The sequence below is a fragment of the Phoca vitulina genome, unplaced genomic scaffold (assembly GCF_004348235.1).
Source record: "Phoca vitulina isolate PV1807 unplaced genomic scaffold, GSC_HSeal_1.0 scaffold20, whole genome shotgun sequence".
NCBI classification, from domain to species: domain Eukaryota; kingdom Metazoa; phylum Chordata; class Mammalia; order Carnivora; family Phocidae; genus Phoca; species Phoca vitulina.
Genome location: NW_022589723.1, coordinates 2159556 through 2187341, shown reverse-complemented (window position 1 = coordinate 2187341; position 27786 = coordinate 2159556). Strand labels below are relative to the sequence as shown.

The 27786-nt window shown below is 39.6% G+C and overlaps 1 protein-coding gene and 1 pseudogene across 1 annotated transcript; one reads left to right on the top strand and one right to left on the bottom strand.

Moving 5' to 3' along the window:
- Positions 1–982: 982 nt before the first annotated feature.
- On the bottom strand, positions 983–1772 carry LOC116640487 (annotated as a pseudogene).
- A 16986-nt stretch (positions 1773–18758) lies between these two features.
- Positions 18759–19697, top strand: LOC116640655 (olfactory receptor 4F3/4F16/4F29-like). The gene has a single exon (XM_032417796.1). The coding sequence runs from the start codon at positions 18759–18761 to the stop codon at positions 19695–19697; it is 939 nt and encodes a 312-aa protein (XP_032273687.1).
- The last annotated feature ends 8089 nt before the right edge of the window (positions 19698–27786 follow it).

Genomic DNA, 27786 nt, shown 5'->3' with positions numbered 1-27786 from the left:
TCATTGCTAAATTCCCAGGGCTGGCACACGGTAGTAGTTCTCAACAGTTAATTGTCCCCTTTTTGAAGGTTTAAAAAAAAAATCCCCGCCCCCCCTTTTTTGGTGGTTGTTGTTTGTTTTCTATTTCATCAGATACCTTAAATATATTTATGTACAATACAGAATGTTAAACCTGGGAGAGACTGTCAATGCTTATCTAGTCCAATTCTCTGCCCTTTCCCCTTAATTTAAATATGAGAGACCTGTCTCAGGTTGGTGCAGTGACTTCCACATGGTTACATTGAACACAGGTGACAGAGCTAGGACCCTCAGTCCAAGTCTCCTTCCATATATTACATTGGTTCCCCTCCCTTACTCCTCTTTTTGTCAACCCAAGTATCTGATAAGTAAGGAGAAAATCTGTCCAAGATGAAAGGTATGTTTCTCTTCTATTTAGTCCAGTCCAAATATCTTAAGTTTTCAAAGCATCATTTGGGGATGATTTAAAAATATTTTTGAAGTATAGGAAACTGCTAAGGGATAACATTTTTTCATCATTTAACATTAGAAGGCCAGGTACATGTAAAGACATCAACCTTGAAGGGCAACTTTCCTTTGAGTCACACTGTTATGATGGGAAGGAGGAAAAGACGGGACAAAGATAGTGCCTGGGATGCTAGCATAGTCTGATAACGGAATTCATCATCCCATAGGTCTCTGAGGTTGATCTAGCCAGCAGGCAAGTCGTCTTATCTTCCCTTAACAATACATGAGCCTTCCTAAGACAATACGATTTTTTTTTTTTAGTAGAATCTTTTTTATTCAGGGGAAAAAAAAAAAAAAAAACCCCCAAACAAAAAAGTTTTCCAACAACACACAGGAGGGGTTTGGGTAGGGGGAGGTGTCTGTCCATCCGGCCCCAGCCCCCAGCCCATGTGGTTTTGGCAGCAATAAGGGGTGTGGGGTAATGGCCCAAAAAATAAAAATGGTGTCTGTGTGTATCTGGGAGGGATAGGGGTGCAAAAGCCGTGGGGAGTGGTGGCGGGGGGAAGGGACGGACGAGGTCAGTACTGGGAACGCCGCAGGTGGGAGGCCATTTCATAGCATTTCTTGTTGATCATACCACCGTGGACACCTTTAACCATCAGCAGGACTAGCGTCTTGGCAGCCATGGCGACAGCGATGTTGAAAGTGGGGGCTCCCCCGGTGCTCTTGGTACGAAGATCCATGGTAAATTCCCCATCCTACAGCAGTGAGTCCCGGATAACAGAACATTTCTGGCCCCCAAGTGTCAGCCCGTTCACGAAAAAACTTGACCGGTCTTTGCCAACCAGGACACCGACCTCAGCTGGCGTGATGACGAAGGTTTTCCCGGGGACGGCGGCCCCGACGGAGGGCGAGACCTTATAGCCCACGATGGCCGCGTCCTGACAGGTCCCGTCCGCCGTGAGGTTGTCGAGGGAGGCGTTCCACCCGGCCTCGGCGCTTCTACCCGGGCTTCTCTTGGCGCTGCTGCCGGGGCCGCGGGCTGGGCTCGGGCGCCTCGGGCTGCTGGGCGGGGGGAGGCGGAGAGCTCGGGGCACGCGCTGCCGTCCCGACCGCGCCTCTGGTGGCTGCGCAGACAATACGGTTTTCTTAGAGAAAAATGCTTCACGCAGAGAAGGAGGTAGGGATTTGAAAAAGCCATCCTGAGCAGGAAGCATTGTGAGAAGTAGCAGGATCATAGGTATTCCAGAGAGGTTATTAGCCTGGTAGCCAAGTGTGCTGCTATTAAGAGTTCTCCTTATTCTCATATGGGAATGAGGAGTTAGCAGAGAGTGCTTGTATGAGATTGTGATGTCTTAATAGTACATCACTTGCAAGAACCAGGGGGAAATACTTTTTTTATTCAGCCTTAGCTTTTACATTAAGAGACTGCTGCTTTGTATTTTCTTAAAAAGAATGTGGTTAAGGGGCACCTGGGTGGCTCAGTCAGTTAAGCATCTGACTTCTGCTCAGGTCGTGATCTCGGGTTGTGGGATCGAGCCCTGGGTTGAGCCTATCGTCAAGCCCTGAGTGGGGCTCCGTGCAGAGCAGGGAGTCTGCTTCTCACTCTCTCTCTCCCTCTGCCACTCCCCTGCTGTGCTCTCTCTCTCTCTCAAATAAATAAACAGAATCTTAAAAAAAAAAAAAAAAAAGAATGTATTTAAAAAAAAGAATGTGGTTTAGAAAAGCTATGGAGAGTAAGTAGAGAAGAGCAATGCAATGATGGAAAAGATGAAAACAGGTTTTAAAATGTTTTTATTATTATTCAGATGGAAGAGTTAAAGCTAAAGAATAAATCGAGAAACATTTAAACAGAACTTTGATCAGCTGTTCTCAATATGTACATAAGTGAGACAATAAGCTTGTTACATAAATGGAAAGCTAATTATATAGTATAAAAAGATACATCCTTTTTTTTTTTTAAGATTTTATTTATTTGACAGAGAGAGGGAACACAAGCAGGGGAAGTGGGAGAGGGAGAAGCAGGCTTCCCACGGAGCAGGGAGCCCAGTGGAGGGCTCCATCCCAGGACCCTGGGATCATGACCTGAGCCGAAGGCAGATGCTTAACAACTGAGCCACCCAGGCGCCCCTAAAAGGATATATTCTTGATTTTAAAAACACTGTGAATAGCTACTTGAATTTAATGTTTTAGGGACTGACTTTTCTGGAAGGGAAAGGCTGGTTATACGACCAATAGGCAACACTTGAAAGTGTGAGAGATTTCATCTCTTGCTTTGTTAGTAACCATGGCTGAAATATGTTTTGAGGGGGCCTCTGTAGAACACAAACAATAAAAAAATATCTGTTTATTTTTTAGCTTTTAAGAGTTCCTGTGTGTTTCAGGAAATAGAATCAATCATTTACTTAAAGAAAGTAGTGAACAAAGAAGTTCTTCTCCAAGTAATCTAAGAACACCCCAAAGTCATTTTAGCTTTCTATACTTCTTACAAAACAATTGTTCTAGGTTGGACTGAACAAGCCAAGGAATATTTGATTTTCCTTCTGCCTTGGTTATGCTTTGTAATCATTCTTTTTTTTTAAAGATTTTATTTATTTATTTGACAGAGAGAGACACAGCAAGAGAGGGAACACAAGCAGGGGGAGTGGGAGAGGGAGAAGCAGGCTTCCCATGGAGCAGGGAGCCCGGTGCAGGGCTCCATCCCAGGACCCTGGGATCATGACCTGACCCGAAGGCGCCCCAGCTTTGTAATCATTCTTTAGAGAATATCTCACCAAATCTTATAATAGTTGTTTAAACACCAGGGTGGAAGATTCTAATGACCTAAATTCTAGGACAAAATCTAACACTATTTAAAGGAATACAATAAAACGCAATAATCAACAATGTAAAAATCACAACTAGCATCCAAGCAAAAATTTTCAGGCATAATTTGCATCGACATGGATAGAGCTGGAGAGTATTGTGCTAAGCAAAATAAATCATTCAGAGAAAGACAAATACTATATGATTTCACTCGTATGTGGAATTTAAGAAACAAAACAAATGAGCAAAGGGGAGAAAACAGAGAGGCAAACCAAGAAACAGACTCTTTTTTTTAAAATTTATTATTATTATTTTTTAAGATTTTATTTATTTATTTGACAAAGAGAGACCAGCGAGAGAGGGAACACAAGCAGAGGGAGGGTGAGAGGGAGAAGCAGGCTCCCTGCAGAGCAGGGAGCCCGATGCGGGGCTAGATCCCAGGACCCTGGGATCATGACCTGAGCCGAAGGCAGACGCTTAATGACTGAGCCACCCAGGCGCCCCAAGAAACAGACTCTTAACTATAGAGAACAAACTGATGGTTACCAGAGGGGAAGTGGGTGGGGGGATGGGATAAATAGGTGATGGGGATTAAGGAGTGCATTTGTGATGAGCCCCCGGTGTTGATGGAAGTGTTGAATTACTATATTGTACACTTGAAACTAATATTACACTGTATTAATGAACTGGAATTTTTTTTTTTTTTTAAAGATTTTGTTTATTTATTTGAGAGAGAGAATGAGATAGAGAGAGAGAGCATGAGAAGGGGGAGGGTTAGAGGGAGAAGCAGACTCCCTGCTGAGCAGGGAGCCCGATGCGGGACTCGATCCCGGGACTCCAGGATCATGACCTGAGCCGAAGGCAGTGGCTTAACCAACTGAGCCACCCAGGCGCTCCAATGAACTGGAATTTAAATAAAAACTAAAAACTAAATAAATACAAAAAGAAAAAAATTATAAAGGAAGTGATTAGTATTAGGTGTTAGTGGTTAAAGGTTAGGTGTTAGGGTTAAAGTTAGGGATTAGGGTTATAGTTAGGGTTAGGGCTAGTGTTTGGGTTAGGGTTAAGGTTATGGTACATGCCTGGAATTTTACAGTTCAGAGACCTCTCCAGAGGGTTAGGGTTAGGTTAGGTGTTAAGGTTATGGATAGGGTAAATTTTAGGGATAGGATTCAGGGTTAGTGGTTAGACGTAGGAGTCAGTTATGGTTTTGGGTACGGTATGTGCCTGGTATTTTCAGATCAGAGGTATCACAGAGAATAAAACCCCAAACTTCTGCTGGGGTTACTGTAAGAGTTCTGGTTAGAGTTAGGCTTAGGGTTTGTTTCAGGGTGAGGGTATGTGCCTGGTGTTTTGCCATTCAGAAACCTCTCCAGAGGGTTAGGATTTGTGGTTCAGGATTAGAGTTTGGGTTAGTTTTAGGGTTTTGTTTAGGGTTGGTTTTAGGGTTAGCATTGGGTTTGGGTTAGTGTTTGGGTTAGGGTTAAAGTTAAGGTTAGGGCTTAGGGTTTAGCAGTTTGATGTTAGGATATGTGCCTGGAAGATGTAAGTATTTTTTTTTTTAAGATATATTTACTCATTTTAGACAGAGAAAGAGAGAGAGAGAGAGTGGGCACATGAGCAGGGGTAGAGGCAGAGGGAGAAGGAGAGGGAGAGAGAGAATCATCAAGCAGACTTCCCACTGAGCAATTGAACACAGAGCCAGACTCAGGGCTGGATCCCAGGACCCTGAGATCATGACCCAAGCCGGATCCAAGAGTCAGCGGCTTAATGGATTGAGTTACCCAGGCATCCAAAGGAAGATATAAGGATTTCTAAACATATGTGGGAAAGCATGTTGGAATACCTCTGTGCTTAACTCATTAAAGCTACACTGTGCAAAAAAAAAAAATTTTTTTTTCAGGCATACTAAGAAGCATAATAATATGACCCCCAGAAGAAAAATAAATCAACATATTCAGGAATGACAGAAATGATGGAAATATCAGAAAAGGATGTGAAATCTCACCAAGGCATATAACAATTAAATTTTTGAAAACCAGTGATGAGAAAAACTTAAAGGCAACCAGATAAAAAAGATTCATTGCATATAGAATGAGAGCAAATGACTTTTTTTTTAAAGATTTATTTATTTACTTATTTGAGAGAGAGAGGGAGAGAGAGAGAGAGAGAGAGAAGGAGAGTGTGCACAAGCCTGGCAGGCAGGGGCAGAGGGAGAGGGAGAGAGAGTCTTAAGCAGATTCTGCTCTGATCACGGAGCCTGACACGGGGCTGATCTCATGATCCTGAGATCACAACCTGAGCCAAAACCAACAGTCAGACCCTGAGCACACTGCGCTGTGCAGGTGCCCCACAAATGGCTTCTCGTAAGAAACTAAGTAATCTATCGATGCAATCCCTATCAAAACACCAATAGCATTTCTCACAGAACTAGAACAAATATTCCTAAAATTTGTATGGAACCACAAAAGACCCTGAATAGCCAAAGCAATCTTGAGAAAGAACAAAACTGAAGGTATCACACAATCCTAGATTTCAAGATATACTACAAAGCTGTGGTAATCAGAATAGTATGGTACCGGCACAAAAATAAACACATAGATCAATAGAACAGATTAGAGACCCTATAAATAAACCCATACTTATATAATTAATCTATAACAAAGGAGGCAAGAATATGCAATGAGGAAAAGACTGTCTCATCAGCAAATTGTGCTGAGAAAACTGGACAGCTACATGCAAAAGAATGAAACTGGATCATTTTCTTACACTATTCACAAAAAATAAGCTCAAAATGGGTTAAAGACCTAAATGTAAGACCTGAAACTATAAAACTCCTAGAGGAAAGCATAGGCAGTAATCTCTTTCATGTTGGCTTTAGCAACATTTTTCTAGATGTCTTCCCAGGCAAGAGAAACAAAAACAAAATTCAACTATTAGGACTACACCAAAATAAAAAGCTTCTGCATAGCAAAGGAAACAAAACAAAAAGTCAATCTAATGAATGAGAGAAGATATTTGCAAATGATATATCTGATAAGGGGTTAATATCCAAAATATATGAAGAACTTAAACAACTCAACACCAAAATCACAAATAACCTGATTAAAAATGGGTAGGAGTGCCTGGCTGGCTCAGTCAGAAGAGTGTGTGACTCTTGATCTCAGGGTCATAAATTTGAGCTCCATGTTGGGTGTAGAGATTATTTAAATAAATAAATAAATAAATTTAAAAAATGGGCAGAAGACCTGAATAGACATTTTTCCAGAGAAGACATATAGATGGTCAACAGACACATGGAAAAGATGCTCAACATCACTAATCATCAGGGAAATGCAAATCAAAACCACAATGAGATATCACCTCACACCTGTCAGAATGGCTAGTATCAAAAAGGCAAGAAATAACAAGTGTTGGTGAGGATGTGGAGAAAAAGGAACCTTTGTGCACTGTTGGTGGGAATGTATGTTGGTGAAGCCACTGTGGAAAATAGTATGGAGTTTCCTCAAAAAATTAAAAATAGAAATACCTTACCATTCAGTAATTCCACTACTGGGTATTTACCCAAAGAAAATGAAAACACTAATTCACAACGATATATGCACCCTTATGTTTATTGCAGCATTATTTACAGTAGCCAAGATATGGAAACAACTTAAGTGTCCATCAGCAGATGAATGGGTAAAGAAGATGTGTTATAAATACATGATGGAATAGTATTCAGCCATGAGAAAGGAAGATATCCTCCCATTTGTGACAACATGGATGTATCTAAAGGATGTTATGTTAAGTGAAATAAGTCAGACAGAGAAAGACACACACCATATAATTTCACTTACATGTGGAATCTAAAAAACAAAACAAATGAAGAAACAGGAAATAAAAAAAGAGACTCTTAAATACAGAGAACAAACTGGTTATTGTAGGTGGTAGGAGGGGAGGTAGGTGAGGGGGATGGATGAAATAGATAAAGGGGAATAGAGGGGAGGTAGGTGAGGGGAGGGAAGGTAGGTGAGGGGGATGGATGAAATAGATAAAGGGGAATAAGAGGTACAAACTTCCATTTATAAAATAAAGAAGTCACGGAGATGAAAAGTACAGCATAGGGAATAAAGTCAGTAACATCGTGACAATGTTGTTTGGTGACAGATGGTGACTACACTTACTTCGTGAGCACTGAGTAATGTACAGAATTGTTGAATCAGTATGTTGTATACCTAAAACTAATGCCACATTGTATGTTTATTATACTTCAATTAAAAATGTCTATTTTTGTTTTTTTTAAAGATTTTATTTATTTATTTGACAGAGAGACACAGCGAGAGGGGAACACAAGCAGGGGGAGTGGGAGAGGGAGAAGCAGACTTCCCGCTGAGCAGGGAGCCTGATGCGGGGCTCAATCCCAGGACCCTGGGACCACAGCCTGAGCCGAAGGCAGACGCCCAATGACTGAGCCACCCAGGAGCCCCTAGTTTTGTTTTTCTTAAAAAAAAAAACAAAACACAAGGGGAATCACAATCCCATTTTGCTATGTATTGTCAAATGGTCAATCTCCCTCCATCTTCTGTGCTCTTTGACAGGAAGCTGATCTGTGATTTTTGGTCACATCTTCTCTCATTAACCCAAGGTGCCCACAGTTATTTCTAAGAATTCTCAGCTTTGTTCACAAACCATGGCCTTCCATGAGCAAACTGCTGGCAAGCCTCTGTAAATGCTGTGCTGTTTCAGATTTTCATATCTTTTTTTTTAGATTTTCATATCTTTATATGAGCAGCTCCTTCTGTCACTGCTCAAAGTCACATTATCATCCAACTACCAACTATTACCTTTTTGATGAAGCCTTTTTATACTTTCCACTCATATCTTATTATTTATCTTCTATGTGGAGCTTTTAATACTACATTTATCTTCTATTTAAAATATTTCTTGGAGCGCCTGGGTGGCTCAGATGGCTAAGCGTCTGCCTTCGGCTCAGGTCATGATCCCAGGGTCCTGGGATCGAGCCCCGCATCGGGCTCCCTGCTCAGCGGGGAGTCTACTTCTCCCCCTCCCTGTGCTTCTCCCCCTGCTCATTCTCTCTCTCTCTCTGTCTCTATCTCTGTGTCTCAAATGAATAAATTAAAAAATCTTAAAAAAAAAGATGTTAAAATATTTCTTTACATTTCTCTCATTCACGGACTGTGAATTCTTTGAGGGAGATTCCATGTCTCCTCTTCTTCTTCCTTCTGTATAATTATCATCTATAACAGAACTTGGTATATTAGAATCTCAATTAGTGTTTTTAGAAATGATGTGAATTCCTTGAAATTTTCACCCTTTTCTCTACCATCCTGATCAACGGTCTTTGAACATGTAAAGAAAAATATTTTGTCATGAGGACTAATTAGATACTACAAAAGTCACAAGTGAAACAGGAAATATAACCATATTCATAAAAATCTTATAAATATTTATTTGGAAGAGCAACGGGCATTTAGAGGTAAGAATATTGATGAGACCCTTAGATAGATGAATAGGTAGATTCAGGATAGTGTCAAAAACAGAGTCTTTATGTTTTAGTTGGCTCTTTTTCTTGGATTGTTGTATTTTTTAAATTTTTTAAAAGATTTTATTTATTTATTTGACAGAGAGAGACACAGCGAGAGAGGGAACACAAGCAGAGGGAGTGGGAGAGGGAGAAGCAGGCTCCCTGCCGAGCAGGGAGCCCGATGTGAGGCTCGATCCCAGGACCCTGGGATCACGACCTGAGCTGAAGGCAGGCGCCCAACCACTGAGCCACCCAGGCGCCCCTTGGATTGTTGTATTTTCTAAACCCCAGAATATACTGGTTTTTCTTTTTGCAACCTGTCCAAATGCATATATCTAGAAAATAAATATCCAATTTTGTGTGTTTGTGTCTGTCTTATATGTACACTATGGGAGAACAGTAAAGATGATTTTCAGTAAAAAAGCAATTAAAAGAGGGTCACCTAGGTGGCTCAGTTGGTTAAGTGTTTGACTCTTGAGCTCAGCTCAGGTCTTGATCTTGGAGTTGTGAGTTCAAGCCCTTCATTGGGCTCCATGCTGGGCATAGAGCCTACTTAAAAAAAGGTAATCAAAAGATATTTTCATGAATCTTAGGACTTCATCTTCATCTCAAGCCCCGAGGTAAAAAACAAAACAAAACAAAAACAAAAACAAAACCACAACAACCTGATAAAACTTATTTATTCATGAGGGAGTTCTTCCCCTATGTGACTCATTAACTGTCTCCTCTTACGTTGCTCTGGGAAAATCAGTCTTATTCTGAGACCATTCCCAGCACAGACTGAAATCATATTGCTCTTCCCTCTGCTATGTGGTACCATTTCTGACTACCCTCTGTATTGCTAATTAGCTATCTCTTTTCCACTCTGGGGGAATTTCAAATAGGTCCACATGCCAGACGTGAGTTTTCTGAGGATGCTGCTATTTCAGGTCTGCTAGAAAACAGGTGGGTGAGAAGGACAGGTGAAACAGATGCAATCAGATGCCCCTATGTTGGTCTTTAAAAGGGATAGAGAGGGGGCGCCCGGGTGGCTCAGTCAGTTAAGCATCTGCCTTCGGCTCAGGTCATGATCCCGGGGTCCCGGGATCGAGCCCCGCATCGGGCTCCCTGCTCCGCGGGAAGCCTGCTTCTCCCTCTGCCCTTCACCCACTCATGCTCTCTGTCAAATAAATAAATAAATAAAATCTTTAAAATAAAAAGGGATAGAGAGGTATTCAGTGTCACATATTCAAGGGTACGAACCATGATGTGGAAGAGTCAGGCACGATCCAGGAGGCACACAGGAGTGTAAATGACATTAGGATGCACACAGAATATGTAGATTTAGGTCAGATTTAGTCTGGCAGGGGCACCTGGGTGGCTCAGTCCGTTAAGTGTCTGCCTTCGGCTCAGGTCATGATCCCAGGGTCCTGGGATTGAGCCCCGCATTGGGCTCCCTGCTCTGCAGGGAGCCTGCTTCTCCCTCTGCCTCTGCCCCTCTCCCTGCTCATGCACTCTCTCTCTCTCTCTCTCTCTCTCTGTCAAATAAATAAATAAAATCTTAAAAAAAAAAAAAGATTTAGTCTGGCAGTAAACATCCACTCCAGAGTTGGTAACAGTATCTGGTTTGGGTGGTGGAACACAACTTCTATGTGGACCAAGAAAACAGAATTATGCAGTTTAGCCACTGTTTGCCAAAGAAGCAGGAATTGCATGTTCTTTCCTCCTACACTGACCATTTAATTAGTTCTTATAATAAATGACTGAGGAGAAAAAATCTGAAGTAATTGCTGAGGTCAAATACTCTAATTTATTTCATTGGACACCCATCTTCCTGAAGGATTCAGAAAACCTTGATATCTGGGTTATTTGTATATCCATTGTTTCATTCAACAAAAAGTACTTCCTCAGCTTCTGTTATGTTTTCAACATTAGCCAGAGTTCTGGGAATACAGAGAAAAATACACAACTTCTTCCCCCCATGAGCTGGACTCAGTGGGAATAGGAGATAGAAACCAAAAGTTATGTTGCATCACTGCGCCTGGAACAGGAATAGCTGAGAGGTGGAGAGGTAAGTAAGGGAGGCATACCATTTAGGGAAATGTCTCATTAGAAACGAAGTGGAAAGAATGGGGGAAGCTTTGGTTTCTAGTTAAGGATCTGCCATTCTCCATGGCAGATGAGGCTTTCTGTCAAATATTTTCTGAGAAGGAAAACTCAGGTCCTTGTCTTTGTGAGATTAGCCTCTTTCTAAAAGCCTTTTACTGGGTGTGTGGCTAGGGCGCTTTGGAATTTTCAATATTTAAGCTAGTTTTTAATTCCTTTCCTGTATTTTTCCATTTGGGCATGTTAGTCTCTAGTCTCAGAACTTGAGGGAAGTTTCACTCTGTTTCCTTTTTTCTTTCTCTTCTGCATGATTCTTTTTATCACTCTTTCCCTATTACTTACTCCTTTGCTTAATTTTTGTTTTCTTTATCATTAAATTGTTTTTTCTCTCTACTCCTTACCATCATTCTTCTTCTCTTTGTATGTTTTCTTTATCTTCATCTTCTAAAATATCTTATTTTAAACAGTTAAGTTGAGGGCGCCTGGGTGGCTCAGTTGGTTAAGCGACTGCCTTCGGCTCAGGTCATGATCCTGGAGTCCCTGGATCGAGTCCCACATCGGGCTCCCTGCTCAGCAGGAAGCCTGCTTCTCCCTCTGACCCTCTCCCGTCTCATGTGCTCTCTCTCTCTCTCTCATTCTCTCTGTCTCAAATAAATAAATAAAATCTTAAAAAAAAAAAAAATAAACAGTTAAGTTGAAATTGCAAAGGAATTAATTCAAATTAATTTAACAAACACTGACTTCCTAGAATTGACAATTCTGCCCTCTGAAACTCTCCTAGGATGCAGAGGTCCTGCCCTCTAGTGCTTGGAAACACAGGAACCAAGTCATGCACATGTAACTATACTGCAGGACAAAAGGCGCTGTGCTAAGTAGGAAGTGCTACGGCAAAGAGAGGGAACAAGATTTTTTTTTCCTGCTAGGATAATTGGGGAGGTTTCATGAAATGGGTGGCACTTAAATGGGGCTGTGAAAAATGAACAACATTTCAAGATAGATGAGGCAGTGTTTTTTATCTGGAAGGGAGAGTCTGAAGAAAAGGAGGAAAAGAGTTTCAGAGATGGTGAAGGGTCTGTTTAGCTGAAGATAGGGTGAGTTGGTGCTGGGGCCCAAACACAGAGGCCCTAGAATACCTGGGTTGTTTTCCAGTCAATGGGAAATCTCCAATTTGGATTAGTAGAGAGGCACAGCTAGTGCTTCTGGAATATTATTTTGCTGTAGAATAGGTGGGGGCGGGCAGAGACTGGGAACCAGGAACACTCTGGATTTTGCAGGACCCTTGTATTTTCCTTTTTCGGCTCATCAGTCCTCACTACTGTATCATCTTGAAGCTCTGGTCTACTGGTTCATCCTCTATTTCTTATTGGTTTCTCTTCCCTGCTTCCCTGGATCCCACTCCATCCCAACCAGATTCTAGATAAATCATGGAAAATTTTGATTTTTTTTTTAAAGATTTTATTTATTTATTTGACAGAGAGAGACACAGCGAGAGAGGGAACACAAGCAGGGGAAGCGGGAGAGGGAGAAGCAGGCTTTCCGCGGAGCAGGGAGCCCAATGTGGGGCTCGATCCCAGGACCCTGGGATCATGACCTGAGCGGAAGGCAGATGCTTAACGACTGAGCCACCCAGGCGCCCCGATTTTTTTTTTTTCTTTTTCAAGTAGTAAAACTGCAGGATGTCGGATGATCTTTTCCTTGGTTTGAGGGCTTTTCATTTATTTATTTAAAGATTTATTTATTTATTTGAGAGAGAGAGCTCGAGAGTGCGAACAGGGGGAGGGGCAGAGGGATAGGGAGACAAGCAAACTCCCCATTCAGTGGGAGCCCGATGTGGGGCTTGATCCCAGGACCCTGAGATCACGACCTGCGCCGAAATCAAGTCAGTCAGTCACTCAACCAACTGAGCCATCCAGGCATCCCTCTTTTATTTATTTGATGGTGATATCAAATGAAAAAAGGGACGGTAATAGGCAGAAATCATTTTATACATCTACTTGAAAATCTATGGTTCAAAAACCTCATTGACAGTATAGCCACTAAAAGATAGACCTTCTGATCTAGTACAGTTCAAATTCACCTGTTACTACTTTAGTGTTCTTGCTATAACAAGAAGCTTTATTATAACATGTTTGTGTCTTCACAAATTTTTTTTTTCCCTTTTCCCTTTCTGACTTAGAACAATACATGGCCCTTGTATTTTGCAAGGCTAAGCCTTCTTATCTTTATTATTTCATCCATTTCTGCTACTCCAGAGCCTTATGACCAATTACGTCTGGCTGTTGTGCACTTTCATATTCTCCCCCATTGGTTCCTATGAAACACTCATTTCTCCTGTTTATTTAATCATTAAAAAGTCCTTTTATTTTGGGCTCTCTCCATGTATTCTAAAGATTTTTTATTTATTTATTTGAGAGAGAATGAGAGACAGAGAGCATGAGAGGGAGGAGGGTCAGAGGGAGAAGCAGACTCTCTGCCGAGCAGGGAGCCCGATGCGGGACTCGATCCCGGGACTCCAGGATCATGACCTGAGCCAAAGGCAGTCGCTTAACCAGCTGAGCCACCCAGGCGCCCCTTGGGCTCTCTCCATGTATTCTTCTCCTCCTTTATTTTTAAATTGTATACTCTCAAGAGACTAACTTTCTTTTCTTTTTTTTTATTAAAGATTTTATTTATTTATTTGACAGAGAGAGAGATAGCGAGAGAGGGAACACAGCAGGGGGAGTGGGAGAGGGAGAAGCAGGCCTCCCGCAGAGCAGGGAGTCCGATGCAGGGCTCGATGCAGGGCTCGATCCCAGGACCCTAGGATCATGACCTGAGCCGAAGGCAGACGCTTAACGACTGAGCCACCCAGGCGCCCCAAGAGACTAACTTTCTTAACAGCCTGCTTTTACCTTAACCCTGGGCAGTCTGAGTTCCTCCCTCTATTATTCATTTATTCCATAAATATTCATGGAGCACATCCGATGTGTTACATTCTAGGCACTGGGAATACATTAGTGAAGAATTCCTAGCAGTGCCTTGCTTTCAAATACCAGTTTTCTTTTGTTGATCCCAGAAACGCTGAATTAATTCTTATTCCTCTTGATTCCACTGCAACACTATTCACCTTCTGAAATAATCTCATTTCTTGACTTCTAGAGTTCTGAACTCTCTGGTTCTCTGGAACCTTTTCTTTCCCTGTTTTTGTTTCAATTTCCCAGACTTTATTTATCTATTTATTTATTTATTTATTTTAGATTTTACTTATTTATTTGATAGAGGAGACACAGCGAGAGAGGGAACACAAGCAGGGGGAGCGGGAGAGGGAGAAGCAGGCTTCCCGCTGAGCAGGGAGCCCGATGTGGGGCTTGATCCCAGGACCCTGGGATCATGACCTGAGGTGAAAGCAGATGCTTAACAACTGAGCCACCCAGGTGCCCCTTTCTCCCAGACTTTAAATCTTGGGCTTTTCTCATAGCATATTTGACTTTTCCTCTAGATACATATATTTCTTGTGGCTTCAATGATCATATCTATGCAGATGATTTCTAAGTCACCTCTCTAGCCTTAGCTCCTTTAAAAAAACAAACACTACTTTACAGGTATCAAGTTCCTCAACTTAAATCCCCATTATGGAGTATTTCATCCCCCATAGCCTGGCTTTCTAGGGCCTCTGCAATCTGCTTTCTACTTATCTTTACCTTTTATCTCCTATGTTCCTCCTACACAACCTTGCATAGAAGCCATAAAAGTCATTGTTCTCCACCCAAAACTGCTGCTCACTCTCACCGCTGTACCTTTGCACATGCTGTTCCCCCATCTGGAATATTCCTATCCATCTTCTTTTTCTGTTATTTTTTAAAAATTGTGAAATATTCTACATACAGAGGAGTGTATAAACGTAGGTATATTAAAAATAATGTGAATTCCTGTGCACTCATCACTCAGGTTAAAAGAGTTTTTCTAGTACCTTATAAAGCTCCTGTGTTTCTCTGTTTTTGTTCCTCTCTTTCCTTTCTACAGTTAACCTCCATGTGGTTTTTGTGTTAACAATCCCTTGCTTTGGGATGCCTGGATGGCTTAGTCAGTTAAGTGTCTGCCTTTGGCTCAGGTCATGATCCCAGGGTCCTGGGATGGAGTCCCCCATAGGGCTCCCTGCTCAGCGGGAAGTCTGCTTCTCCCTCTGCCTGCCTCTCCCCCTGCGTGTGCTCTCTCTCTTTCTCTCTCTGACAAATAAAGTCTTTAAAAAAATCCCTTGCTTTTTCTTTTCCTATTATTCTGTTATTTATGTATGCAAAGGAGGCAAAAGCAAAAAAAATGTGCATTGTTTAAAGATGAATACTACTGGATGTCCACCTTTCACTTAACACTTTACACGTCTAGACTAGAATCCTTCATCTCCTGCCCTCCCTGCCACCTGGGTTTTCCTTCGCTGCCCAGCCATGGGGAGTGCCATCAGCAGATAGCCCTGAGGTCACACCCTGACCAGAGCAGCCCACATGTGCTGGATGACTGAGTGAAGGGAAGTATAAGTGCCCAGCTATTTCCAGCCCACATGGGGCAATCTCATGGAGCAAAACTCCCTCCAGGGCTCAGTAGGGTGGGGATTTGTTGGGTCTGCATCGCAGTTAGACTTTGTCTTTTGCCCAATCCTGCCTCCTCTGACTTCTCCTTAAAGGTGTTAATCTCTCATGATCATCTTATACCCTAACCTCCACCTCAGTGCTTGCTTTTGGGAAACCTGGACTGCTATACTGCCCCACTTTTCCTCCTTTTAGCAAAACTATTTTTATTAATTTTGCATCTAAATCCATGGGTGATGGGGGCGCGTGGGTGTCTCCTTCGGTTAAGTGTCTGACTCTTGATTTCGGCTCAGGTTGTGATCTTGGGGCTGTGGGATCGAGCCCCAGTAGGGCTCCACTCTCAGTGGGGAGTCTGCTTGGGATTCTCTCTCTTCCTCTCTGTCTGCTTCTGCCTCCCACCTCCACTCGTGAGTGTGCTCTCTTTCTCTCAAATAAATAAATAAATCTTAAAAAAAAATAAATCCGTGGGTGATATTGCCCTGAAGTTTTTTTTTTTCTCATACTGCCCTGGTCAAATTTTAGTATGGACATTATGTTAGTCTCAAAAAATAAGGTAGGGGAGAAAATTTTCTCTCTTTCTTTGCAATATCAGTAGAATTATAGTTATTGGTTCCTTGAATTTTTGGTAGATTTTGCCATAAAAAGAATTGTGTTTACCGGAAGATTTTTAAAATTCAACTTAAATTTTTTAATCCCTTTGATGCAGTTATAAGATTATTTAGGTTTCCTATCTTATTAATTGTGGTCCCCACAGAAAACAGCACACTCAAGTAGAGTAATAGAGAGAAGATTCACAATGAGTAGACTATTTAGAAAGATGAGAATGGGATTAAGGGAAACCAGTAAGGCATGATGAAGCATCCCAGGGTGGTTGCTGGGATCTGTAAAGGAAGTTACAGATGTAGGAGAGGGCTGCCCTATTAAAGAGAAATGCAGACATTGCCAGCCCCGGGGCCGGGAGGGGACTGTCAGGCGATTGATATCCTTATCTTTCACTCTCTCTTCCTGGCCTCTTGTTTCTTGTTAGTGCCTCTCATTGATCAGAAGCAGCCAACAGTGAGAGCAGGGGAGCCCAGTTTATGCAGTCCTTAAAGGCCCTCTCCAGAGGTGTGGAGCAGGGTAGAGAAGGACAGTGGCTCTAGAATGTCCAGCACAGTGAGTTTTGGTAAGTTATGTTTTACTAGATATTTGCTGATATTATCAAAATTTTGGAATATGTTGGCATAAAGTTGTTTATTATAGTCTCTTATTATGCTTTCAATGTCTGTAACATCTCTACTTATATTCCTCTTTTGTTCTTGATATTAGCTCTATGTGCCATCTCTCTGTTTTTTGCTTGATTTATTTCATCAGAGGCTTATCAATTTTACTTGTCTTTTCAAAGAACAGCCTTTGTTTCTGTAGATTCTCTATAGTTTATTTTTGTTTTCTCTTTCATTAATAGAAAATGTTTTTGTTTTGCGGCTGTGTTTACTACTTTTAAAGATGGACGCTTAGCTCATTAAGTTTTAGATTAATTTTAAGCCTTTTTTCTTTCTCTAATATAAGCAGTTAGACTATATATTTCCCTCTAAATACTGCTTTCACTTCATCCTACTGGAATTGGTATAAAATATTTTATAACTCAGCTTAAAATGTTTTCTTATTTCCATTGTGATTTCATCTTTGACCCAAGAGTTATTTAAAAGTGTGTTACCTAATTTCCAAACATACGAAGATTTTATAGTTACATTTTGGTTAGTGGTTATACCTTAATTGGGCCTGGAATATGGTTTGCATGGTAGCAATCTTTTGAAATTTGTTAAGATTTGCTCTATAATACAGCATATGGTAAAGTTTTGTAATGCTCTAGAAATACTTGAGTGTTCTGCATATATTGGGGACAGGGATCTATATAATTCAATTTGATTAATCATGTTTTTAAACCTTCATTATGCCGACTGATATTTTGTTGGTTTGTCCTATTGTTCACTGAAGGAAATGTGTTTCACTCTCCCACTATTTCCACAAGTATACAGAATGTCCCTATTTCTTTTGTAGTTCTGCCAGTTTTTTTCTTTTTATGTTTTTAGGCATTTTGAAGTCCCTGTGGGCTAGTAGAAGCAACAATTTATTGCCATATAATACTTAGTACCTTTGTTTTCCTTTCACTACAAAACTCTATTTAAATTCTTTTCCATTTCTCTCTTGAAGGGGCTTCCTGACATCAGAGGAGAACCCTTGGTGAAATTTTAAACAGAGTCAGTCATAACAAGGGAAGATGGGAGATGGAGTGGTGGGAGATGAAGTGAGATTAGGACCAATAGATTTAGAGCCTTTGTCAAGTCTACTTAAGTGCCACTTAAATTTGGTTTGACCAAATGAGTAGAGGTGGCAGTTAATTTTCAAAATTTGTACATTCTTTTAGAAATCTATTTTTTAAAGATTTATTTATTTGAGAGAGAGAGAGAGAGAGCGTGTGTGAGCAGGGGGAGGAGCAGAGGGAGAGGGAAAGCAGACTCCCTGATGAGTGCCGAGCCAGACACAGGGCTCGATCTCATGCCCCTGAGATCATGAGCTGAACTGAAAACAAGAGTCTGACACTTAACTGACTGAGCCACTCAGGCGCCCCTATATTCTTTTAAATAGACAGAATGGTGGCTTTGTATTGTGTCAGCTTGCCTAGATTGAGCTACATGCTCTAGAATTCCTTTTTCTCTATGTTTCCAACTAGAATACATTGTAAAGGATATTCTTTTGCAATATTTCTAGGTTAAAGTGAAACAGCGGCCATATTTATAGCTCAGACACATTGTCATTTCTCTGCTGGCTTATCTCATTGGGGTGAGGCAGTGGCCGGGACCACAACTGCCACACCCTCCTTGGGATCCTTCTTGAGCTTCTCTGACTTGTGGGCCCGCTGCGTGTTCAGCTCTGTGGTGGAGGGCCCTGGCTTCTGCAGTACATCTATACCGTTGAGGTTAGAGGCAATGAACACTGACACTAATTTTCGTCTGTCCTTGAGGACTTTAGCTTTCGCTTGTGCGTTCCAGTTTATTTTTGTTTTCCTTCAATTTACATCCATCTTCCCTTCCTGGGGGCCTGTCCTGTGGACGTCAAGCTACGTCATCAGATGCAAAGACAATAGACTTACAGAAACTGCTGAATCAGCTTCCATGATTATGCAAGGTCAAATCACTAAGAAATACCTTAGTATATTATCTCCTAGTGGTCTGCTTCTCTAATGGAACCTTGACGGATATGGCCAGTAATCCCAATTTGTTATTTTTTTCCTGTTCTTTCAGGCAAATTTGGAGCCCAAAGTGACTGAAACCATGGGGGTAGGAAATAATTCGGTGGTGTCTGAGCTTGTGTTGGTGGGACTCACCAGTTCTTTGGAGATGCAGCTTGTCCTATTTCTAGTTTTCTCTGTGTTCTATATAACAGGTATTTTAGGAAACCTCCTCATTGTGCTCACAGTGATCTCTGACTCCCATTTACACTCCCCCATGTACTTCCTGCTGGCCAACCTCTCCTTTATTGACATGTGGGTTTCCTCCATTGCAGCTCCCAAGATGATTTCTGATCTTTTCAAGGAGAGAAAAGTAATCTCTTTCCAAGGCTGCATTGCTCAGATGTTCTTCATTCATGTTATTGGAGGAACTGAGATGGTTCTGCTCATTGCCATGGCCCTTGACCGTTATGTTGCCATATGCAGGCCTCTCCACTACCTGACCATCATGAACTTCAGAACTTGTATTTTACTCTTGGTGGTGGCCTGGACCATTGGAATCATCCACTCATTGATCCAACTTGTATTTGTTGTAAACCTGCCATTTTGTGGCCCCAATGAAGTGGACAGCTTTTACTGTGATCTTCCTCGATTTATTAGGCTTGCCTGCACAGACACTTACAGATTGGAGCTCATGGTCACTGCCAATAGTGGTTTCATCTCTCTGGGAACTTTTTTCATTTTGGTTATTTCCTATATCTTCATCTTGGTCATTGTTTGGCAACGTTCTTCAGGTGGCTCGTCCAAGGCTCTCTCTACTCTGTCAGCTCACATCACAGTTGTGGTCTTATTTTTTGGTCCATGTATTTTCGTATACTCATGGCCATTTCCCACAGTGCCGGTGGATAAGTTCCTTGCCATTTTTGATGTAATTATTACCCCATTTCTGAACCCTGCCATCTATACTTTTAGGAATAAAGAGATGAAAGTGGCAATGAGGAGGATATTCAGTCAGGTGTTGAGCTCCAGGAAGCTGTTTTAAGTGATTTTGATATCAAGAAAGACAAGCATCTCTAACATTCCCTGACTGTGCTGCAGACATGAATCCAGCGAAACACAGCACCATGGATGCTCTACTTACTAGTTTAATTATTAATTCCAGGATTTTCTTAATGAGTTTTCTGCCCACAGTCAAGGAGGATATGGTGTTCTTTCTTATGTAATGTGATGGAATAAGAAGTATTAATATACATTTGTTTCCACATTTTCTCACTTCTCCTTGATGAGGATTTTGGACAGGACTTGCTCTTTTCCTACTCTGTGTTCCGAGGAGAATCCTTCCTTGTCAGATTTATTTTTGGGGTTTGTAATGCAGAATCTGAAGAAAAGTGCTTTGGAAATATTAAAAAATTGCCATTATTAGAGATAGTGTTTTTTTTCTTTAGAGGTTCTACAGTGAGATGTGTGGGGGTAGCCATAGTGTGTGAAGAAAATAGATAAAAGACAAAAAGAGAATTTAAAAAAGATATTGTTGCCTATCTCTTACCTTTCAATATATATTGCCCTTCAGTAAAAAGCAAAGAGCTAAAGTTATTTTGAATTATCTTTGTGTGTGCGTGTGTGTGTGTGTGTTTTATCACAACATCAACCTGAAATTGGATCACTGGGTTATAGCTTCTTAAGCTTTTCAACTAATGCATGAATTAAGCCTTATAATTACTCCAGTTCTTTCAAAAGCTGTATTCCTGTACTGTCACGGGATTTAAATAATGGGGGCCAGGTAATGGACAAAGACAATGACCTACTTAATAATTCTGTCCTAGGTAGTGCTAACTCTTGCCCTAATTATATTGAAATCAGCAATGATACCTCAGAGTTAGGTAAACTCTTTCCTTTTACAGTGCCATGGTTACAAGTACACACTCTTGAGCCAGACCGCCTGATTTAAAAACTTAGCTTTGCATTTTACTAACACACAAATTGCTTAACCTAATATGCCTAAATTCTGTCATCTGTAAAATAGAGGTAAGTTGAACCATCTGGAATTTCTGATATTTGTTTTTGACTTAATTGATATGGTAAAGTTACCTTCCTCATAAGATTATAAGGATTGACCAAGTTAATATTTGTAAGGTACTTAAACAATTCTTGATCTATGGTGTTATGTAAGTGCCTGCTCAATAAAATGAAATAAAACATTAAAACCACTTCTCAGTTTTGATGACCTTCTTCCCTGCTGTCTACAAATTATTTCCTTTCCTTTCTAAGTCCATTCATCAGATCTTGATCAAGAACATACACTTTTCCTAACAGGACTGAAGTATTTTATTTATTTATTTATTTATTTATATATTTGAGAGAGAGAGAGAGAGGGAGAGAGAGAGAGAGAGAAGAGGGAGCCTGACGCGGGGCTCGATCCCAGGACTCAGAGATCATGACCTGAGCCAAAGGCAGATGCTTAACCGCCTGAGCCACTCAGGCATCCCAGGACTAAAATATTTTAAATGATAAAATTCCTTGAATATAGAGACTTCAAAATGCCGCAATTCAATTTACTTTCTACACTTTCTTTTATATTCAAATGCCTTCTTATGGGCTATGCATTAGTTCTAAGAAGCTTGTTTTCGTTATCTATGGTGCTTTTTAATGTGCTGGAAGACGTTACCAAGCTGAGTAAGTTATAAAAAGTTCATAAATAGAAATTCAATTAATCAAAAAAGGTATTGAATCCTGTGTTCCTAGCACAGGATTTAGAACATAGTAGAAAATTGTGTTAGAAGTATATAACCTGGGGTGCCTGAGTGGCTCAGTCGGTTAAGTGTTCCATTTGTGATTTTGACTCAGGTCATGATCTTGTGGGTCCTGGGATTGAGCCAGGTGTTGGGCTCTGCATGCAGCGTGGCGTCTGCTTGAGATTCTCTCCCTCTGCCCCTCCCCCCACGAGTGCATGCGTGCTCTCTCTCTAAAATAAGTAAATAAATCTTAAAAAAAAAGAAATATACAGCTTAATTGTAGGAAGGGGCAATCCATCTCTGAGGTAAAAAAATCACTGCAAGAAAGTAAGGGGTGTGGTAGGGAAGGCAGACTGAACAAAAGGGTTTGAGTAGAGGGAGTTCATGAATTTGTGAATGTCAACCCCAAGAAACTTCCTATCTAAAGAAGTTGCCTCTTGCCTTTCTACTCCAGTCATTCTCTATCATATGCTTTGTTGAATGTCCCCATTTGAATGATTGTTTTGTTTTATTAATTATTTTTTGTTTCTGTCCACATGGAAAGAAGATCCATAACACAGAAAATATGATTTTTTGATCTTTGTACCTAGACAGATGCTGGACCTACAGTGGGAAGTCAATAATTATTTGTTTTTGTCCAAAGAGCAAATGGTAAATAAAAGCTGAGAGGGAGAGAAACAACTCTTTCATTATGAATCACAAGGAATGCAAAGAAATAGGAAAAATCTAGTAGATTTAGCACAAATGTTAAACTTATTCAGGAAAACAAACTTGTGCAATCTAAAGTACATTTGTAGGTTACATATAAATAAGCACAAGGAAGAAAAGAAAAAAAAATCACCGAAAATCACTTCACTCAAATATAATTGTCAAAATATTGTTACATTTCTTTTAGGATTTTCCTTTATGCATTTGAAAAATCATACAAAATAGGACCACATTGTTCTACAATCCATTTAACAATATGATATGTAAGTCATTTAACAATACTGATATTGGTCATTTAACAATATAATGTGTAAGTCTTTTTATGCTAATAAATCTACTTCTACCATGTAGTTCTCGGTCACTATATAGTAATCTATTGCACGGATATAGCCATATTGCTTTAGTCAATACTTCACTGCTGACATTTAAGTTATTACCAATTTTTAGTGTTCAACAACTCTGCTATGAAAGATATTGATGTAGTTTTTTATATATACATGCCTTTGGTTACTTCCTCATAATAACAATAGAAATGAAATTGCTGTGCCAAAATGTATTTGTAAGGCTTGATTAAATATGGCAAAAGTGCCTTCTAAAATGATTGGGTTGATTTAAAATTTCATCACCAGCAGTGAATTAGAGTATGAGTTTCTCCCATCTTTGCAAACAGAGGATATATAATTAATTGAATCTTTGCAAATCTGAAAGAAAAAAATTTTATGTACTGATCTAATTGATTTTTTCTACTTCTTGTTATGAAATATTATGCATTTACAAAATATGTAACATATATTTGAGGTAAAAAGCATAATAAAATAAATACCTGTGAGCCTATCTATCATTGCATCTACTTTCTCAACCTCTATCCCTTTACCTTGTTTTTCACCCAGAAACAATCATTATTCTGGATTTATTTTTATATTTCTTTTGCTTTTTTGAAAAATAATTTTATTAAAGAAGTATATATCTGGGCACCTGGGTGGCTCAGTTGGCTAAGCATCTGCCTTCGGCTCAGGTCATGATCCCAGGGTGCTGGGATCGAGTTCTGAGTAGGGCTCCCAGCTCAGCGAGGGGTCTGTTTCTCCCTCTGCCTCTCCTCCCGCTCATATGCGCCCGCACTCTTTCTCTCGCAAAAATAAGTAAAATAATATTTAAAAAAATAAATAAGTATATATCCACAATCTTGTTTAATTTTTGCTCATTTTTAATGTTTGCATATATTCTTCTTTAAAAATGTATATAACTGTCTACAAGAGACTAATTTTGAACCTAAAGATACATCAAGACTGAAAGTGAAGGGATGGAGAACCATCTTTCATGCCAACAGACCTCAAAAGAAAGCTGGGTCTGTTAGCCATTTGTATGTCTTCTTCAGAGAAGTGTCTTTTCATGTCTTCTGCCCATTTTTTGACTTGATTATTTGTTTTTTGGGTGTTGAGTTTGAGAAGTTCTTTATAGATCTTGGATACCAGCCCTTTATCTGTAGTGTCATTTGCAAATATCTTCTCCCATTCCGTGGGTTGCCTCTTTGTTTTGTTGACTGTTTCCTTTGCTGTGCAGAAGCTTTTTATCTTGATGAAGTCCCAAAAGTTCATTTTTGCTTTTGTTTCACTAGCTTTTGAAGATGTATCTTGAAAGAAGTTGCTGTGGCCGATGTCAAAGAGGTTACTGCTTATGTTCTCCTCCAGGATTTTGATGGATTCCTGTTTCACATTGAGGTCTTTCATCTATTTTGAGTTTATCTTTGTATATGTTCATCATCATTAGCCATCAGGGAAATTCAAATCAAAACCACATTGAGATACCACCTTACACCAGTTACAATGGCAAAAATGGACAGGGAAAGAAACAACAAATCTTGGAGGGTTGTAGAGAAAGGGGAACCCTCTTACACTGTTGGTGGGAATGCAAGTTGGTATAGCCACTTTGGAAAACAATGTGGAGGTGCCTCAAAAAATTAAAAATAGAGCTACCCTATGATCCAGCAATTGCACTCCTGGGTATTTACCCCAAAGACACAGATGTAGTGAAAAGAAGGGCCATATGCACCCCAATGTTCATAGCAGCAATGTCTGCAATAGCCAAACTGCGGAAAGAGCCGAGATGCCTTTCAACAAATGAATGGATAAAGAAGATGTGGTCCATATATACAATGGAATATTACTCAGCCATCAGAAAGGATGAATACTCAACTTTTGCATCAACATGGATGGGACTGGAGGAGATTATGCTAAGTGAAATAAGTCAAGCAGAGAAAGTCAATTATCATATGGTTTCACTTATTTGTGGAACATAAGGACATTAGGAGAAGAAGGGAAAAATGAAGTGGGGAATCAGAGGGGGAGATGAACCATGAGAGACTGTGGACTCTGAGAAATAAACTGAGGGTTTTAGAGGGGAGGGAGGAGGGGGGATGGGTTAGCCCGGTGATGGGTATTAAGGAGGGCACGTATTGCATGGAGCCCTGGGTGTTATGCATAAACAATGAATCATGGAACACTACATCAAAAAATAATGATGTATTGCATGGTGACTAACATAACATAATAAAAAAAATAAAAAAATAAAAATGTATATAACTTATTAGAACTCACTCAAGAAAGAATTATGAATATATTTTTAAAAGAATTTGTCTATTTTATCTTTACAGTTCTAAAATATACTGGCATAAAGTTTTCTATAGTATTTTATTTTTTAAAAATGATATATTTATACCACGTTGATATATCCTTACTTGATTTTCTCTACCGCTCTGTCTCTCTCACTTTATTCCTCTCTCTGTGTATTATGTGTATTATTGAGGTATAATTGATATATAAAGAATTGCACATATTTAATGTGTACAATTTTATGAGTTTGGATATATGCAAACACTCATGATACCATCAGTACAATTAAAGTAATAGACAATATGAAACACCTCCCAAAGTTTCCTTGTGTCCCTTAATTTTACTTTACTTTTTTTTTTTTTTTGTGGTAAAACACATAACATGTCTACTCTTTTAACAAATTTTAAAGTGTACAATACCATATTATTAACTACAAGCACTATGCTGTAGAGTGGATATCTAGAACTTATTCATCTAAAGGAACTGAAATTTTATACCCAATGGAAAACAACTCTCTATTTCCTAGCCCATGACAATCACTATTGTATTCTCACTATTGTATTGTATTGTATTGACTATTTTACATACTTCATGTAAGTGGAATCCTGTAGTATTTGTCCTGTGGATGGCTATTTCACTTAGTATAATGTCCTCCAGTTTCATTCATGTTGTCACAAATGGCAGGATTTCCTTCCTTTCCAAAGCTAAATAATATTCCATTGAAGATGAGTATCAGATTTTCTTTCCGACTCATCTGTTGGTGGACACTTTGGTAGTTTCCATATCTTGGCTATTGTAAATAATGCTGCAATATATGTGGGAGTGCAGATATCTTTGAGATACTGATATGGTAATTCTATTCTTAATTTTTTGAAGGACCACTATACTTTGCATAAGGAATGTACCAATTTACATTCCCATCAATAGTGCCAAAGGGTTCCAATTTCTCCACATCCTCACCAACAGTTATGTTTTTCTTTCTTTCTTTTTCTTTTTAGATGGAGCAAACCACTTTATTTATATCTTTATAGCATAGTTTCCCATGTACTTCTTTTTTTTTCCATGCAGAACGTGCCCTCTTTAATACCCATCACCATGTTTTTCTTTTTTTGATAATAGCCATCCTAATAGGTGTGAGGTGATATCTCATTATAGTTTTGATTTGCATTTCTCTGATAATTAATGATGTTGAGCATATTTTCATATCCCTATTGACCATTTATATGATCTTGAGAAAGAAGAAATTTGGAGGCATCACACTTCCTAATTTCAAATTACTGATTTCAAATACTACAAGGCTACAATAATTAAAACAGTATGGTATTGGCATAAAGACAGGCTTATAGAACAATGCAACAGACTATAGAGCCAAGACATAAACCCGTGTGTGTGTATGGTCAACTGATCCTTGACAAGAGTGCCAAGAATACACAATGGGGAAAGGATAGTCTCTTTAACAAATTGTGTTGGAAAAACTGAATATCTACATGCAAAATGTGAAAATTAATGCAGGGAAACCTCACCAAAATGGAGTAAGAAAGCCAATAGGTGGAGCTCTCATGTCTTACCACTTGTTGCCAATTTCAAATACAACAGAAAAAGAAGGTCTTTGCACTGGATAGTACTTTATTATCCCAGCAGAGGGAAAGAAGGTTTCTTCCGGGCAACAGCCCAGCCTACAAGGGACTGTCACAACTCAGCCAATGAGAAGCCACTATGGTTTGAACTCCCAGTTTACTCCAATGCACTTTTGGTTTATAACAGCCCTTCCCAACCGCCACACCCCCCCCCCCCGAAAAAAAGTATTCCTCTCCTTTGTTCTCCAGATTCACCTATGGCTTTGCTATAGACTGCATGTCCCTAATTGTAATTCTCTGCTATTCCTAAATAAACCCATTTTTTGCTGGTAAAATAAATGGCAACTTTATTTTTAAGGTTAACAACAACAAGAATGGATCCTTAACTTACACCATACACAAAAATCAACTCACAATGGTTAAAAGCTTAAATGTCTGGGACGCCTGGGTGGCTCAGTCGGTTGAGCGTTTGCCTTTGGCTCAGGTCATGATCCCGGGGTGCTGGAATCAAGCCCAGCATCGGGCTCCCTGCTCAGTGCGGAGCCTGCTTCTCCCTCTGCCTGCCACTCCCCCTGCTTGTGCTCTTTTTCTTTCTCTCTCTGACAAATAAAATCTGAAAAAAAAAAAAAAAATAAAAGCTTAAATGTCCATCTGAAACTATAAAACTTCTAGGAGGAGACAGAGGAAAAAAGCTTCTTGACATTGGTTTTGGCAATGATTTCTTGGACATAACATCAACATCACACAGGTAACAAAAACAAAAATAAACAAGTGGGACTAAAAAGCTTCTGCACAGCAAAGGCAACAATCAACAGAGTCAAAAGACAACTTGTGGAATGGGAGAAAATACTTGTAAACCATGTATCTCCTAAGAGGTTAATTTATAAACTATATAAGGGACTTAAATAACTCAACAGCAAAAAACCAAATACCAAATTAAAAAATGGGCAAAGACCTAAGAGAATATATTTCTAGGGAGATTTTGTAGAAGAAATCATTGTTGTAAACAGTGGGATGTAGGAAAAATTTAATTACAAGTAGATAACATCATAGATTATTTTGAGTTTTCACTTCATGAGCATAAATAAATTAAAAAAAAGAAATTAAATTATTTAGACAATTTTTTAAAAAGTTCCAAATTTCTAAGAAGAAAGGCTAGACTCTGCCCATAGTTTTCTGTTTAACATACTTAAATTTAACTTAGACATATTATTATCAAATTTTGGCACTGTTAAATTATACTTTTTAAAAAAACAGTATATTAAGATTCATATACCATTTACATGACAAATAATACTTGAAGTTTATAACAATTATACAAATGCCTTTTACATATATACTCTGTAACATTATGCATATAGCATGTTATGAATGGAATATAACTAATGACATTTAATGGAAAAGTTCTTTTATGATATTTAATAAAGAAGTAGCATTTATAGACAATAAAAGTTTTATTGGCTTCTGAAAATAACGAGCAAAGAACTTGAACACACATTTTTCCA